General features: G+C 43.2%; 1 protein-coding gene across 3 annotated transcripts in view; it reads right to left on the bottom strand.

The window, feature by feature from the left end:
• Positions 1–577: 577 nt before the first annotated feature.
• prdm6 (PR domain containing 6) overlaps positions 578–17,322 on the bottom strand; it is a 100,628-nt gene continuing 83,883 nt past the window's right edge. For 2 of the 3 annotated variants that reach the window (XM_036144286.1, XM_036144285.1), the window contains exons 8-9: positions 11,465–11,641; positions 578–1,806 (exon numbers count right to left, since the gene is read on the bottom strand). In XM_036144286.1, coding sequence (XP_036000179.1) covers positions 1,692–1,806; positions 11,465–11,641 — 292 coding nt within the window. In that variant the 3' untranslated portion in view covers positions 578–1,691. Of the gene's footprint in view, positions 1,807–11,454; positions 11,642–17,322 lie in introns of all 3 variants that reach the window. The other variant, XM_036144287.1, reaches the window with a different exon arrangement.

Here is a 17,322-nt window from a genome sequence, read left to right as displayed (position 1 = left end):
ACAATGCAGACGACTGTCCACTGTGGCTCTACGCTCTTTCAGGAGGAGTGAATGCTGCTTGGAGAGACTTGATGCAACCTGCTGGGTTTCCTTAGAGAGGAAACTTTCTCACCAACCTGGAGGATCTGATGGAATCTGACTTTGGAAAGAGCCTTGAGATGATGTGTGTTGCCACCAGTGCAGAGCTAGTTCTTGACTGGCAGCGAGGGAGTCTACACTCCCCGTGGAGAGAATCTGCAGGAATACAAGCATGTCTCTCAGGTGAGTCCTGTCCAGTCATTTCTCCTGATTAGTCCTCCTAATCTGCTGTTTCTTCTCCAGTGGAGCGACTTCACCCTCCAGGAACAGCCTAGAGATGATGGAGCTCCAGAACTAAAATGACAACAAACGGGCCGTAAGGTCAGAACATTTTGGACCTGTGGTCTGGAACCTCCTTGGATCTGAGAAGCTGCTGATTTTCAGTCCCAGAGGTCAGGAAGGATGGACCCTGGAAACCTGGAGGTATAAAAATATTTCCTGTTTCAGATTAAAAGCCCTGGAAGTGATCAGAGGTTTTAATTGTTCTTTAATCGATTTAACTTTTATTCTAAATAAAAACAGGTTTGTGAAGGAAAGCAGGAGGTGAAGTTTTCATGAGTGTTTCTGTCCTGCAGTGAAACATCCCTTTATGTTTGGTTCTCTTTGGAGACGAGCGGCCTTCGTTTTTAAAGCTTTTTAACTCTCAGGCACAAAAAGCAACATTTGTGGCATTTCTTTATCCTCAGCGGCTTTAATAAAACTGTTCCATCATGATTATTTACACGTCTGAGAATAAATGGATTCAAACACGTTTTGTGCTTCAAATAAACTCTTTGAGAGAAGAAGAAGTGAGTTTGTAAAACAGGAAGTAAAAAAAACCTCTGAAGTTGATTAAATTCATGCCGTTAGCGTCATATTTAACACGGAGGGATTATTTCTAGAAGAAATCCCTTCAGATTTCTCCTCTTTACATTTATCAACATTAGAGCTGCAGAAATTAACTTAACATTTCAAAATAAAAAGTGCTTGCAGCATGATATGAGCCAGAAGATAAATATAATATGTTTTACTCTTTTTCTACAACGCACACTCAGCCTTATGTACTTTAACCCGGTCCGTTGTGCGCTTTGCTTTGGTTCTGACCGTCTTTGGTGAAATAAAGCTACAGGAAGACAATCAGTCTGAGTCTATTTGGCATTTCGTTATGTTTAAAGCAACGTTTTCTTTGGAAGGAAGCGCGACGTTGTTCCCAAACGTCTCCAATAAATACGTGAGTCCAGAGAACCCGCCGGTCCGACTCTTCTGTCTCTGCTGGGGGTGAAAGGATCTTTGGTTTGGCTGAATCGGGTTTGCGGCCGCAGCTAGAAGGCGGTTTGTAACGTAGCTTCTCCCCTCTGATCCCCGGCCTGCGGTTCAAACGCAGCAGCACAGGCGGCCAGGTGACCCGTTAACGACTTAACGAGTTTAACTCCGTCAGCGATCGATCCTCCTGACGGTTCAGTTAACGGTTCCCGGCCGTTTCTGTAAACAGGAAATGAGAGTCTGGGAACTCCAGGACTGGGAACGCTGCCGGCTTCCCGTCTGAGGAGCAGAAGTCCGGACACGTTTCAGAGTTCCTGCAGAGACTCGGAGGTGTGAGGGTGGCGGCTGGAGGAGGACGGACGGCTGTGGGCTTAGTCCACCTCGATGGACTCGGTGCTTTCGTTCACCGGCTTGCACTCGTTGGGGAGTCGCTGGTGGCGGCTGAGCTGGGTGGCCTGCGTGAAGCTGCGGTCGCAGCGCTCGCACCTGACGGAGAGAGAGAGAGAGACAGAGGACGGTCACCACAGCAGTTTGACCCGGGATTCCCCGCATGGACCGAGAGGTTCGGCTCATCGTCCCCATGGAGGCTAAACGCATCGCTTAATCAAACGTTAAAACATTCAGAAAAATTAGCACAGCTTAACGTTTCAGACCTCTTATTAAGCTTAACCTCCTCCTTACAGGATACGGTAAAAACAGGACTGAGCGTCGAGGCCAGGTTCAGTCATTATGTCAATTTAAAGATGAACATATTTATGTTTCTGTTTTATTTTATAGGATGGCATTCATGTGACAGCAGGCTGACAGAGACATCGGTTTGTATTGATATTATTCTCATTTTCTGAGGCTGAATCCTGGATTTTCATTCTGTGAAAATCAGAATCATCTAAATTACAAGAAATAAAAGCCTGAAATTAGCAATGCACCGATCGATCGGCTGATATTTAGATGTGAAACCTGATCTGTCAATGATCTAGACTTATTTATAATTGAGAGCAGCTATTTGAGTTTTTATTGTTTTGCTGGTGCTGATTACTGTGTTTCATGATAGGTTTGAAAAATTCAAGGTGTCCTGTGAACAAAAATCAGTATTGGCAGCTCAGGCCTTTTAAAGATCGGCAATCAGTGATCGGCCACAAAGCTGCAATCGGTGCACCCCCACCTGAAATATTTCCCTCTATGCGATGAATCTAGATCTATATCACTTCCTGAAACGAGGGACAAAAACTACTGAACTTTTTCAGGATATTCTGAGTCTTCTGGATGTTCCTGTGAAGTCTGGTCTGGACGCTCGTTAAGCCTCAACGCTTCATAGGTCGGAAATAAGAGAATTAAACAAAAATGCTCAGAAACCGGCAGGAAATACTAAGGAACAGAATTTTTTTAAAATTAGCTCCAGAAAGCCTGAAAAACAGCTGATTAAAACCGCTTCAAGAGATTACAGTAAAAAATAAAGGAATAAGAAGTGCATCAGGAGTTGCCGGGTTCTTGTAATTGTTGGAGGATGTATGTATACTTCAGGTGTCTTTAACTTGCCTTTAAAATGCTAACGTTTTCATGCTAATGTCATATTTGTCCAGTCAGGCCAGTAGACGCTCACGCCGGACACTAATGACATCGTTCTAGAGGTTAAAGGTCACTGAGTGATGGAGGACAAGATGAGGAGGAGAGACGCAAACAGGAGGATGTCACACCGGAGATCTTCACCGCAGGATTATCTAAAATCAGCCTTAATAAAAACCTAAAATGTATAAAACAGCTGTTAAAAGATGTTTTTTTGCTGGTGAATAAAAGGCTGGACCCAGGACTGACACGATGATCTGCTAACCTGCAGAGATGCAGGACTGAGCGCGTGCAGACCGGCCCCGGCTTAGCCCTAATATCCAGTGACAGAGCAAAGTGTGTGCGAGGCCCGGCGGAGCAGCAACTGTAATTGTTGCCCTGATCTTCGCAACCTGACCGACAAATTACGCTCACACTCCACCTGTCAATAATCTGGCCGGCGGGCCGTGGAGGGCAGCGCCGTCTCGCACACTTTAACGCACACTGACACACTCAACACACGCTGCCGGATAAATCGGGCTCTGATAAGGCGGCATCACTGTCACTTTCAATGGCTGCGGAGCGGAGAAGCAGCTTTTAGTCTGAGCCGGAGGGGCGGCGGGAGCGTTTAGATGCAGATGAAGGTGTGAGTGTGTGTGTGGAGGCGCTTCAAAGAGAACGCTGGGCAGAAATATTGGACCTAACAGGGCAGAAACAGGACTAACATGCTGTTAGATGGATGGGAGGAGGGGGAGGAGGAGGAGGAGAGACGAAGAGGAGAGCTCAGCTTCTCAGAGACTCCACCAACGCTTGGCTCATTTTCAGGTTGCTTACTTTGACTTTTGCTGCTTCAGAAACAGAAACGACACAATAAAAGCCTTCCTCCCATCTTCCATCCTTCCTGTTTAGGGAGTTCGAGGTGTTTCTGATTCAGATCTGATCCAGAATCTTAGGTATTCTAGTGGATCCGGTCCAAATCCCCTCTAAAGAAAGGCGTCCTGGCTGGACCTAAAAAGCCCTCCACAGTAATCTACCCATCCCTCCCAGAAGAGCATCATGGTCTTCTGCGCCATGATGTCAGCAGGACCACGACCTCTGAAGGCGAGACTTTCCACCTCGTGATGAGCCCTGAAGTTCTGTCTGAAAATGAGTCCAAAGCCTGATGGGAACGAGTCAGTTGGAACGTCCTGCTGGTGAAATCAGGACCGCCAACCTTTTCTGATCCATCTGGTTAAATAGCGTTACAATTTTTTTTTTCTAACGTGCAAAGCTATTACTAAAACCCAAGAACCCTCCCACCTGGTGAAGAAGGCCCAACAACAGCTCTTCTTTCTAAGGAAACTGAAAAGGTCTGGACTTTCCACTAAACTGCTAAAGAACTTCTACAGAGCTACCATAGAAAGCATTTTATGCCTTAGCATAACTGTTTGGTATGGGAGCTGCACAGTCCAGGAGAGGAAGGACCTAGCACAGGTGGTGAGGACAGCGCAGGGGATTGTGGGATGCCGTCTGCAGGATCTGGAGTCCAAAGAAGGTTCAGACGCATCTCCACTGATCACCCCCACCCACCAAGGCAATTCTCTGTTTGACCCACTTAATAGACTCAAATAAACTCAAAAACAGCTTCCTTCCAAAAGCTGTGGGGGCTAGCGCCCCCTGCTGAGCAGAATGTGATGTTACACGTTACAATAACACCACTGCTAATGCGTACACAGTAAATATGTCAAAGTAACATTCACTCAAATTGGAGACAATTTACTAAGAAAAACAAAACATTTGGTCCCTCTGAAAAAAAATCTTCAATTTGAGTGAATTTGACTCTGATAAATTTACTGTGTAGGCATTAGCAGTGGTGTTATTGTAATGTGTATCATCACATTCTGCTCAGCAGGGGGTGATAAATTTACTGTGTATTTGCACACGGATATCCATGGAATGTCTGACTGTACAGCTCTGTAAATGGAGGCTTAAAGGCATACTATGCAACATTTTTCAGTTAATTAATGTGTTCCATACCGTTTTGGATGATTAAATGAGTCATTTCAGGTTGAACAAAGGTTTTCTCGGCCGCCCTGGTGGTCTGTGGGGGAAATACCGCACTTGCAATTGCAGGAGCCCTCGGCCCGCACCCACAGGCTCAGTAGTCTGTGCATCGCAAGAGTCGGTCTTGCTTTACGGCGAGAACTGCTACACACCCCCAGTGAAAGGTGTGCTCGTTGCTAGCGCAGTGGCGATATTTGTGCAGTTATCATGGCGGAACCAGCAAGAAAACAGCGAAAGCCCATGTCGGAGCAGGCAAGAAAGAGGAAAAGGGCTCTGGACAGAGAGAGGAGTCGTACACGGGTGAACATCGGGCAAGCTTTTTCTGAATGGCGAGAGCTAAAAGAAAAAGAAGGCTGCAAGGCTGACGCGGACCTCGCGTTTCTGCTGATGCGATTGTAAGTAACATTGGAATGGTTTCTCTCTCTCTGTGTGCATGTTCATACTTTAACTGTGTTAGTCATTGTTTGTACTGCCGTTTTTTCCACTTTTCGTTGCGTGAGCATCTTTATGACAGTGCACTTTTACTTTCGCCCTCTGGGGGGAGCATCGCTGGAAAATCAACCCCGGTTGCATAGTATACCTTTAAGGTTACTGCACACGATTTAAAGCTATAGTTGGTAATGTTGGAGAGCCAGCCAGATTTGGCGCCTCCTCTATGACAAAAAGTGTTTCTGAACAGAATTAGCAGCTACAGCTTTAATGCGGGCATGAGGGCATCATTACGGGAGCGTGTTGGTCAATGCAACCAACTGAATTCATCTATAAAATAAACAGATAAATAAATATATAAAATTGGGTGGGAACATTTTGTGTTGCTCTGTCTGGTATATGTTTACATCCTGTCTGTCTCAAACAATGTCACGATGCTAACACATGGTGACAATGAAGATTCTTCATAATGCAAAGTTGGAAGATGAATACAAACATCTTCAATTGCTGTCACTAATGAACATTTATCAAGCAAGTTTCCTTACAACGCTGAGTTAAATACGCAGCATACACTGTGTTTTTTTTTAAAATGGTACAAGGGCCAGACTGAGTAAACACTTCTTCAAAACTTTTAACCTCATAAATAAAATCAATTGCCTCCATTTCTGCAGGTTTTTCATAAAACGTTTTTCAACAGTAAACCTCTAGTTTGACAAGTTTGGGGCTGAGGAAGAAGCAGCAGAGATGAAGATGTCGAGGTTCTCTTTGGGAGAGACGAGGTTGGAAAAGCCAAAAGCAGAACAAGGAGCATTACAAACAGTTGGGAGCACATATTATTCACCCTGGCTGAATATAAAGAAGGTTATCATTTCTGTTGCTGGGAATAAAGTAAAAACCTTTCCCAGACCAACACAATAGAAAACGTTTCACCCAAAAGGCTTTGTTTCATTAAAGTATCCTTAAACTACTGTGTGTTTAATTTATTATTGAACACGTTTAAGGCAGATAATTCACCACAAATGGTTTTTGTCCTCTTATTGGGAAAAACGAGCCGAGCTGAACGTTCAGCTTGGCGATTTTGGCCCGTGGCGTTTGGACATCGCCGCCCTGAGGTGTTCATTTCTGCCGTTTTCCGTCTGCGACTCGGTGAAACCGCAGCAGCAGCCGACATCAAAGCTCCTCTGAAGCTCCTCTGTCACAGCTGCTTCCATCCGGCGGGACGGACACGAAGACGGCCGTCCTGCAGAACAAAGAGGGCAGCTGAAGGGAGGCGGCGGCGGCGGCCCGCAGGCTATCGACCGGCCGACGTCTGCTGCTGAGCATCTTCTTTCTCTCAGCGGGGGAAAAATAACGCTGAGAAGTTTGCCCTGACAAGATGACAGAGGCGGCTTTAATCAGTTTCCCTTAAGGATCAGTGGAGTTTAAGATCTGCTCTTATCTTAATCTGTGCTGTGCAGCAGGTAGAAAATGAGACAAACAGCTTCTGATTGTGTTCATTTACAGACTGATGGAACCTGACTGCCTGCAGGGACCCGACACAGAGTAAAGTATGAAGTCTCTGCAGCAGAAACAGAGACGTTCAGAGTAGCTTTTACCCACAGAATCAATAGAACCCCGTAGAATTTTATCACCGGCCTTTTTCAGCCATTTGACAGTAAAAATGTAAACAAATGAGTATTTTTAGCAGCAAATCAGTTGAACTCGTGGAGTTTGGTTACCTAACTTGTTGTGTAAACATGTAAATTTAAAAATGAGGAAATTAAACTAATTTTATTGGATATCAAGTCTTAGAAACATCTTTTCCTTGATGACCTCCCAGCTTAAATGGTGCGTTTAGTACTGGGATCCGTGGTGTAACTCACAGCGTTTAACTACTAGAACAAATGCTTTTACTGTTATTTCACCCTCTCATCTGAAGCTTTTCTATATTTAAAGATCTTCTAAGCATCTCAAAATTAAATTTCAAGGCTCTCCAAGTTCCCCAAAGCGGTCTGCTAATTATTACCTTCATCAATCATAAAGTAGAACGTTAGTTTCAAGCGTTCAACAACCCGAGGTGAGTGAATCTTCCTCAGTGCAGACAGAATGTTTGATAGATGTCAAAAATACTGTAGCAGTTGTCATAATTAAGAGTATTTAGGTTATGAGTAAGTATATTCTGATGTATTGTGTGACCCATGTGAAAGGGTAACATCTCCAAGACTTTAACTTTTATTCTTTCTATTTGCTCTTTCTGTTTGTACTAATTGTGTTTTGTTTTTTACTATTTATTTCATTGTATTCTTGGAGTTTGCAAATGCTGTATTCTGTTTTATTAATGTACATTTTTTGTTGGGCCCCAGAAAGCCGAGCTGCCGCTGATGAGGATCTGTATTAATAAATTATTTAAGTTATTAAAGTTGTACACATAGCAATATGTAAATAAATCTGCGACAGCCTGCCTTATGTGCACTTTCTTTGCAGATGATTATATTTCCTCTCAGCGGTTTAATGATAAAACATTTTGCCTTTCTAAAAAAAGCTTTTCTATCAGGCTACTGCTGCATTAATGAAGGTTTACCTTCAGCTCCGCGTTTAATGCATAGACCTAAGTTTCTGTTTAAGCAAACATAAAATGATTTATTCTGAAATTAATGGAAAACAGTGTTTTTCAGTGTTTATTTGGTCGTTTTCAGGACTGAAGCTGTGAGAAGGTTTCCTGCAGAGAGTCAGAAAACCGCCTCAGACCTTCTGCCTCCGTCGCCTCTGCAGGAGAATAAAGTCCGGCCGTTTCCTCCTGACAAAGTGACAGTGGCAGCTTTAATCTGTCTGCGGCGCCGTCTGAAAGGCGATAACTCTCAGAGGTCATCGATCCAATAAAGATTTCTGACGGCCGTTGATGATTGTCTTTGTCCCGCCTGCGTCCACAGAGACGCTGAAGTGCTGACGAACAGGTCCGTCTTGCCTCTCATTGCTCATTAGGAACGCTGATTTGCTCCGAAGCCGTTCCACTTTTCACTCCCTGCCCTTTTGTTCCTCCTGGAACTTCCTCTGACATTCATTTAATCCGTCACCTCTCTGCTCTCCGCGTCAATGGCACACTCTGATCGCTAATTGCTTTTTAAAAGCGTTGATTGTTTCCCACAGCTCCAATCTTTTATTCTTGCTTCCTTTAACTCTCATTTCTTGTGCTCTCCCCTAAACGCTGACCTCGTCATCCATCAGGGGAATCCTTATTGTCCTCCTCAGCTGATTGGATGACGACCTCGCCATGTAGAGAGCCCTAACTGCAGAGAGGAACTCCTTTTAATTGTTTCAGAAGAAGATGGAAATGAGGCAGTTTTGGAGACGAGATTCATTGCAGGGTATTTAACAGTGGATCCAAAATGGCCACAGCTTCTATTTATCATCAGTTTTTCTCAACGGTCACTTTAGCAACATGGCCATGCTAAGGAGCATAAAGGTCAGGGGTCACAGTGGCTGTGACAGGAGATACAGGAGTCTTGGGTCGGGACGGATACCGTTCACATCTGAACCGATACCCGGTACGTGGGAATGGATACCGGTTTTTATTAATAAAATCTCACCATTTTTCAATATTACTTTTTTATTTCTCAGTATAGAAACTTATTTGGATCTACAAATGAACCTTATTAAATAATTTATTCATTTTAATGCATTGCCTGAATCCAAAGCACATAAACCAAAACAACATTTCTCAGAGCTGCCCCTGCCTTAATAAACTGCAGAACGATTGTTACTTTCACAGGAAGTCACCGATAACAGAAGAAAGTCGCTAGATTTTTCACTAGTCGCTCTTTTTAGAAAAAAGCTCACCGGACGTGTCTGAAAAGTCATTAAATACAGGGAGAAATTCTCTAACCTGGCAGCGGTGACCAGGTCTTTCCTCAGGTTTTATTCCCACCGCTGGCCTTGAACTGCGCCTCACAGAGATCGCAGCAAAGTCATCTGCAGCCATTTTGAAAAGCGGAGCCACGCTTTCTGTCAGCTGTGCTTTGACTAGACCAGCAGCTGCTGACGATACGCTGTGTTCAGGTTCGGCTTGGAAAATCAGCCACTCTTCCACTCCCTCATTTCAAAAAAGATTAAAAAACAAAACAACTGGACTTTTTCCCGAAGTTTGAAGACGTTTCGCTTCCTATCCAGAAAACCTTATCACTTGAAATGTCTGCAGTAGTGTGGAGCTCCAAGCTTTTTATTATTGCCCAAAAAAGTCCTTGTTTTGGCTTAGATAACATGCAAATTAAACCAAAACTGGTCCACCCCTTAACAAGGCCTTTGTTTGGGCAATAGTATAAAGCTTGGAGCTCCACACTACTCCAGACATTTTGAATTGAGAAAGTTTTCTGGATAGGAAGTGAAACGTCTTCAAACTTCGGGAAAAAGTCCAGTTGTTTTGTTTTTTAACTTTTTTTGGAATGATCATGACCTGGTGACTGAGAATCTTCTCCAGCATGCCTCTCCCTCAGTGTCACAGCGATGCGTTCAGGTACCGAAACACAGTACCGTTTGATTTTATGTGAATCTGTAGCCGGTCGGTACCTATAAAAGTACAGAATTCGGTGCCCAGCCCTAATAATGAGTAATGGAGTCCAGAACAAGCTGCAGAAAGATTTTCTCCAAGGAGGATTTAACTTTTTGCCGCTTTTTTTTTTTTACATTTAATAGAGATGAGAGTGTGGAGATGTTCGGCTCACATCTCGTGCATAACAGTCTGTGTCGACCCAGCTGAGTTCCACTAAGCGAGTCCATCGGTTCCGCCATGATGGCTGCAGGTATGAAAGCTCGCTCCAGACGCTCCAGACCGGATGGATCCGTGTTGGTGAACATCCAGAGAGGGAATAATGGAGCGAATGTTTTGATGCAGGCGGGAGCAGAGGGTCCGCTTCTGCAGGCGTTTCCAGTAAATCGCTTCTTTCAGCGGGTGATGCAGAGCAGAGCCTGAGAGCAACAGGCAGGCCGGTGTCTGCTGCAGCGATCGACCTTTAACCTCCACCTTTTGGTCACAGCCAGACCCGAACTGACCTTTAGACACAGAGGGAGGAGTTCAGTAGGTTCTCTGTTCCTTTGCTGGACGGAGCGAGCTGAGATGGTCTGGACCTCTGGTCACGATACCGTCAGAGGTCTTCACAGGAAGGACGACAGTGCTGAGGGTTGGCTCATAAAATGGGCTTAAAATGGATTTAATTACGTCACTACAGCAAAGATGTGTATGATACAGACTATTTTGGTTAATAAAGTAAATAAATCAAAACAAATAAAGGAAAACAACTCAAAGAGAGATGGCACACAGGAGCACCTCCTTAGAAATATCTCCATTTTAAGCTGGAGTTTGGCGGTTAGACTCTGACTTTGGGTCCATTGCTCAACGGTCGTTGGGCGCGGTTTAAGTTTAGGGTGACGGTTTTTTCTTGCTACCAATAAAAATCCATGTGGAACATGTTGCAGGTCTTCCAGGGAAATCGTTTTATGTTTTATTACTATTTAGCATCTTTGCATCTCCATCTAGCATTACAAATGCTGCCGAACTCTCAGTTTCTAAATGCATTCTTGCACAATCAAATTCTGCACATACACATGGTTTTTAAAAATACCTGTACACTGTGACTTTCTCCTGCATTGTTTACATTTCAATCGTTTTACTTTTAAATCACTGTTGCACCTTATACTGTAATTTATTTTTTACTGCAATTTACAAGCTGTATGCAACGAAATTTCGTTCTGTACGCACTCTGTGCATACAAATGACAAATAAAGTTGTCTAAGTCTAAGTCTTTTAAGAGACATTTGTGCCTGAAACTGTTTTCTAGATCTTTTCAGGTGAATAGTTTCGGTTATTTCCCATAAACATGTGAATCTGTTTGTGGACATTTGAACATATCTGAAGATTTGACTGATATATTTAAAGAAGGAGTAACTGAACCTCCGTTTCCACGACTTCTATTTGCTCCGACGTTTGTTAAAAATGTCTTCTGGGCTGTTTAATGGGTGCTGTGACCTCCATCATCTACGACCCTGATGAGAACCTGAGCGGTGCGGATGTAACGCAGTAGGTGTTCAGCACCGGGGGCCGCAGCGGCACCGTGGGCGGAGGGGGGGGGGGCTTGGGGGGGTACTCACTGTTACTTACTTGAAGGGCTTCTCTCCGGTGTGCGTGCGGATGTGGTTGTTGAGGGTGGTGGCGCCGGCGAAGGCCCGGCCGCAGTATCCGCACTTGAAGGGCCGGTCGCTGGAGTGGGTGACCACGTGGTTCCTCAGCTCTGAGGGCTGCGAGAAGGACTGGGAGCAGTGGCCGCACTGGTAGGGTCTGAAACAGAGACGGAGGGGGTCTGAGGCTCGCAGATTATCACCCACAGCTGATCACTGCAAAAACGGGCTAAAAATAAGGAAAATATTCTTAAAATTTCTGTTTTTGTCCTAGATTTGAGCAGGTAAAATAAAATTATCTGCTAATGGAGTGAGTATTTTGACCCCTAAAATAAGATAATTAGACATCCTGCACTTGAAGTAAGACGATGGAGATGAGTTGTTCCCATTTTAAGTGTAAAATCTGATTCCATTGGCAGATCATTTTATTTACCTGCTAAAATCAAGGACAGATACACTCATTTTAAGAACATTTCTTAATGTTGGGTATTGATGAGGCGAGCGGTGATTTATAGCCGGGGGGGGGCGGTGGGGTCCAAACGGGAACAAGCCGCCACGCAGCAGCTGATGTAATCTGTGAACACCTCCAGCATCTCCTTCAGTTTCCAACATTTTCCACCTTCTGCTCCGTTTCCAGCTAAATTTTTTTAGCTAAGATTAAATTAAAGCTGAAAAGAATATTGTTGTTTGTGACCATAAGCCAAAGAATTTGATTTATTAGTAGCGCTGGGTGATAAATTGATTAATTCGAATTGCAATAACAACTTTTTAAAGATTTAATCTTAAAAATCTGGATTTTATTTTGCGTCCAAGAAGAGAAGAGCAGCAATGCTGAATATTTGTTCAGGAAAATAACATATTGTCAAAATATTGTAACAAGGAAACTTTTTTAGCATAATCCAAGGCACTTTATTCATTTACCTAATTTTTTAAGTTTGTTTGAAGTCTGTTATCAGCTGATTGTGTAAAACCACCAGCAGCAAACATTTATTTTTACTGTCATTGTTTACTACGGCAGAGCGGCCATCTTGTTTCACAGTTTGTATTTAGCTTCACTTTGAATTCTCCCAGAAGAAATGCTTGACATGGAAGCAACTTTTTAAAAATAAGTTCTTTAATTTCTTTTTGTGAAATAAAAATGAGGAAAAAACTCGATTAATCAAATTTGGTAAAATAAAACCGGAGATTTTATTTTTAAGCGATATTGCCCAGCCTCGTTTATTAGTCTTTCACTTTAATATTGATTAACTTGATATCATTTTACAGCAGCAAATACAGCAAATTTAGATAATTACATGTAAAAAAAAGTTCAAACTAACCCTACTATTTTAATCTATGATAAATTGGCTTAATTAGACTCTGTATTGTTTCACATAAAGGGTTACATTTTAATTTAAAGAGTAAACCTTCAGTGTTAGCATGCTGGACTTTTATAGCGATTGAAGAACATCAGAAACCTGCAACAGATTCAAAGTAAATCTGTAGCAGGTTTCTGAGGCAGGCAGCCTGTTAAGAACCAAAACTTCCAGCCAGTTTAGGAGCTTTAAAGTCTCTTCATGCAGAAAAATCATCCAGATTTGATAAAAATGATGAAAAAACGTCCCACGATGGAGTTAAAGAATATAAAACTGGATGGAGACAATCTGAGGGTCAGCAAGCTTTGCTTCACAGAAATATAAAAAAATAGCTTTGTGTTAAATTGAGTATTCATGTACTGAATTAAATTATTTCTTCTAACATCTCATCATGGTGTGTATATCATGTTTTCCTGCTTCAGCTGTCAGACGTAGACATTAAAAGCGTCCCGATGGGAGAACCGTGGTCACAGTCGAAGCTTCGAGTTCCTTCAACATAATCTGGATTTTCTAGAGGAACAACTTTGTCTTTTAAAACTTTTCCATCTGTGTGGAAAATGACTTTCTGCTTCCAAAAGAAAACCCAGGAAGTAGCTCAGGAGCTCAGAGGATGGTTCTTCTCTGCCGGTTTAAATTAGAAAAACATTAAAAACTGAAGAAATGTCAGAGAAATGTGCAGATAAACTGGAGGTGTGCAGCGTTTGTAGCTCAGCAGACGGCGGGATAAACCCACTCAAAGCGTTTCTCTCGTTATGCTATTAACTAAATTGAGATAATTGACATAATTGTTAGATCCTGAGCTCAGTCAATACCTGCCCAACTTTTTTTTCTTTATATCAGTGCAATTATATTAAAACTGCACGGATAAATAGATGGATGCAGATAATCACAGAGTCACTTCAACAAATTAAATCTGTTAATTATCATCAGGTTCATAATGAGAACATTTCCATGAACACAACTTCACTCCAGTCGATTTACTTCTTTATTTTTTTTTTTATAATTTGTAACATAAATCAATCATTCAAGCCGTCAATAAGTCATTAATGCATGTTTTCAACTGTTTTAGTTTAAAAAAGCGCTTTTCCTTATGAAATTTACATTAAACAGCCTTCTACACAATCTGGACGTTCATTTTTTATTAGAAGTAATGTTCAGTTATTCCACATTGAGAGAAGTTTTAATTAGTATTATTAATTAGTTCTGGTGAAACTTTATTCTGAATGGAAACAATTTTAGATGCGGTTTAGATGAGAGACCTTAAGCTGTAGCTTTGAATAGAAATAATTAGGCTTTATATTTTTAGTGATGAAGCTCGTTGCAGCGAAACAATGAAAGAAAAAGAAAGTTATTTTATTTGTAGCTTTGGAAAGGTTGGACAAAATGACTTTAGATCTGAAATCCCCAAGAATGTACTCATCTTATTTCATATGATTAATAGAAACAATAAAGTCTTTAATGTATGAAATAAGTCTATTTAGCTTATTTCTTTGTTTTTCCTGCGTCTGCATTGTTTTCTGTTCATGTTCAGCACTTTGAATCGTCTCGTTAATGAATAAACGTTCCTACATTTAGTGTCTAATCTTTGCGGCGGACGGTGTGAACTCGTCGCTCAGGTTTTAATCCCCCCTGGATTATAATCCGGCCGAGCGTTTCCTGTCTGGCTGCAGATCTACGAAGCGCCTCAGCCTCAGAATAAAGTGACTCGTCCAGAACGGCGCCGTCAGGAGCCCGCAAACAGGAAAACGGCCCAGAACGGGCGCAAAACAAATGGAGCGACGTCTCGGCCGCGTTAATAAATCACCAACGCCTACAGGACAAACACACACACTAACAGTAATAAGAGTAAAATAGTGTAATATAAAATCGAAAGATTCTCACTTGCAGTTTTCCACATAAAAGGCGTCTGTGTGTGGGGGCGGCTTCATTTATCAGCCGGCCGGTCTATAAGCTCACGCCTCAGCGGGCCGCTCCACTATTTATTAGGTGGGTTTTCTATGAAGAGCCGCATTGATTGTGAATAGTTTAAGTTGATGAATGTGTGGATATTATTTATTAAGGCGGCAGGCCGGGAGATTAATGCCCAGTTATTGTTTATTGCGGTGGGAAGAGGAAGAGGAGGAGGAGGAGGAGGAGGAGGCGCGTACGCCGACACACAAACGGCCCGCATAAATATTTGCACACTCCAGCACATGCAAATACGGCGAGAAAGGCATGAATTAGCCAGATGTAGTCCTGAGGCGTTAGCGCTGACCTTTGACCTGCAGGCCGGAGTCCAGAACAAACGGAACACGACGCACAAACATGAAGAACGGGAACTAAAAACCCGAGGTGACTGAGGCTCCCCACCCTCCAGGACCTCCAACCAAGCAGGAGCAGATGAGGAGATCCTGCTCTCCGCCTGAGTTTCCATCCGGCCAGGATTCTGGAGGCATCGGGTTCTGGAAGGAGACCCGGACCGGTCCGGCTCGATCCAAGGAGCTTCCAGCTGAGACGTCCTCGGTTCCTCCTCGGCGTCTCCTTCAGGTTGGACAAGGCGGTAAAACCTCCAGAGGACCGAGTCGGACCGGACCAGCTCAGACGGGCCCAGTGAAACAAACCGGGTCGACCCGGATGTTTTCTGCTCGGACATGAAGCCGTTTATCGGATCACGTTCAGTTCTGAGTGTGGGAATCAGAGGATTGAGATAAAGAAACGGTTCCTTGGACTCAGACATCGAACGTGAACATCAGCTTTCAGCTCGGAACCAGACGGGTTTGACACCAGAACCCTGTTGGACTATTGTTCTGAATAACGAACAGGAGCAAATAACGGGTCTTTGTCCTCTGCATGCTGAGGAGAAGAAATCAGTCGTGTCAGCTAAAGATTTTCAGAAGAAGTTGGACAGCGCCAGCTTGAACCGAGGAACAAATTCTGTTTGAAACGTCGGTACCTCTGGGGTCCAGTTGGGCCCGCTGGACTCCTTTCCCACAGCCCTGAGCGGACCTCAGCAGACGTATAAATAAAGGGCTGACGGACACGTCTCTCATGAGCCCTGCTTGTTCCGACCATTTCAAACAAACCTCGGCCCGTCAAGTCCCCCAGAACCTCTCAGAACCTCTCAGAACCTCTCAGAACCTCCCAGAACCTCTCAGAACCTCTCAGCGCTTGTTAACATCTAGCAGTTAATCAAGTCTGGCCGCGTCACGGTCCGCCGGCAGCACAAACAGCCAGAAACGGCCACTTCTGTCCGTCCCAAAGACAAACAAACAGCGCCGCGTTTGGACCGCCGATCAGAGCAGAACCGCCTGCCGCGCCCCCCCCCCCCATTCAGAGTTTACGCTCAGCCCCCCGCGCTGTTGATCCGATGGAGATCAGTGAAATCCATCACCCTGCAGACGTCTGTGAAAGGCGGCGGAGGACCGTAAACTCTGCGACACCTTTCAACACAACATGTGGTACCAGAACCAGAACCTGCCGGCCGGGTCCACACCTCCAACACATGAGCCGATGAGAGAGATCAGAGTCTGCGTGGCGCTGAGAAACGCTTTCACCAAGCAGAGCGGCAGGCCGAGCTGAAGGGGAAATGGTTTCTTTAACTGATAAATAATAAAATAAATAAAAAATAAAAATAAATAAATAATAAAATAAAATAAAAATAATAAAATAAAATAAATAAAACATAAAAATAAATAAATAATAAAATCTGAGTCCATTCGTCCCAGAAGCTTCACAGAGACGATCAACGCAAACGTTTGGTCACTTCCTGTCAGATTTACCGTCTCAGCAGAGTCTCACACATCCTGCCGTTTGTTTATTTCTACGTCTTGAACTTTAATTTTTCAGTTAGGAGAGAAAGTTTAGTCAACATTAATTAATACAAAATAAAACCCTCCATCCATTATTCACAGGGACAATAACGTCGGATAAAAGAATTAAACACAGAGACGCGTCATCCTCTGATCCTCTGCAGAGAAGCTAAACTGCTGCTTAAATAAAACAATATCTGCCTTTCATATCAGCCGATATCGATAATTATTCAGTCGTGTTTTTTTTGCCTATTTGAAACAAGGACCAGGAGAAAAAAGCCTGACCTGTAACCCTAATTAAATGTGACCTTTGACCTTAAATAGGCTATGAGAGGTTGGGGGATAAATCCTTTCCTCTGCCTCCATCTCCCAGAATGCCATGCGGCTCTGGAAGTTCAGTGAATTATTGAACATTTTATATTTTCTATTGAAACTGATCAGGTTGTCTACAGCGATGTATATTCATATTGAATTATAGCCCTGATTATGACCCATATTGTTGCAATAACTTTGATTTCGTTTTTGCTTTAATTTGTTTTAGTTCAACAAGTTAAACGCGACAAACTTTGATCATGAAGGAGAAGCGGCTGCAGGTTCCTCTACGTTTTTAATCCAGCAGATCAACATTTATTCATCAAAGCAGATTTCTCTGACCTTAATCTGGTTTTTACTCAATTTAAAACAAAAAGCTTGAACAA

Source organism: Fundulus heteroclitus, chromosome 12 (genome assembly GCF_011125445.2).
Source record: "Fundulus heteroclitus isolate FHET01 chromosome 12, MU-UCD_Fhet_4.1, whole genome shotgun sequence".
Classification (NCBI taxonomy): domain Eukaryota; kingdom Metazoa; phylum Chordata; class Actinopteri; order Cyprinodontiformes; family Fundulidae; genus Fundulus; species Fundulus heteroclitus.
The sequence above is the reverse complement of the archived record's forward strand: the minus strand, read 5'-3'. Positions and strand labels throughout refer to the sequence as shown.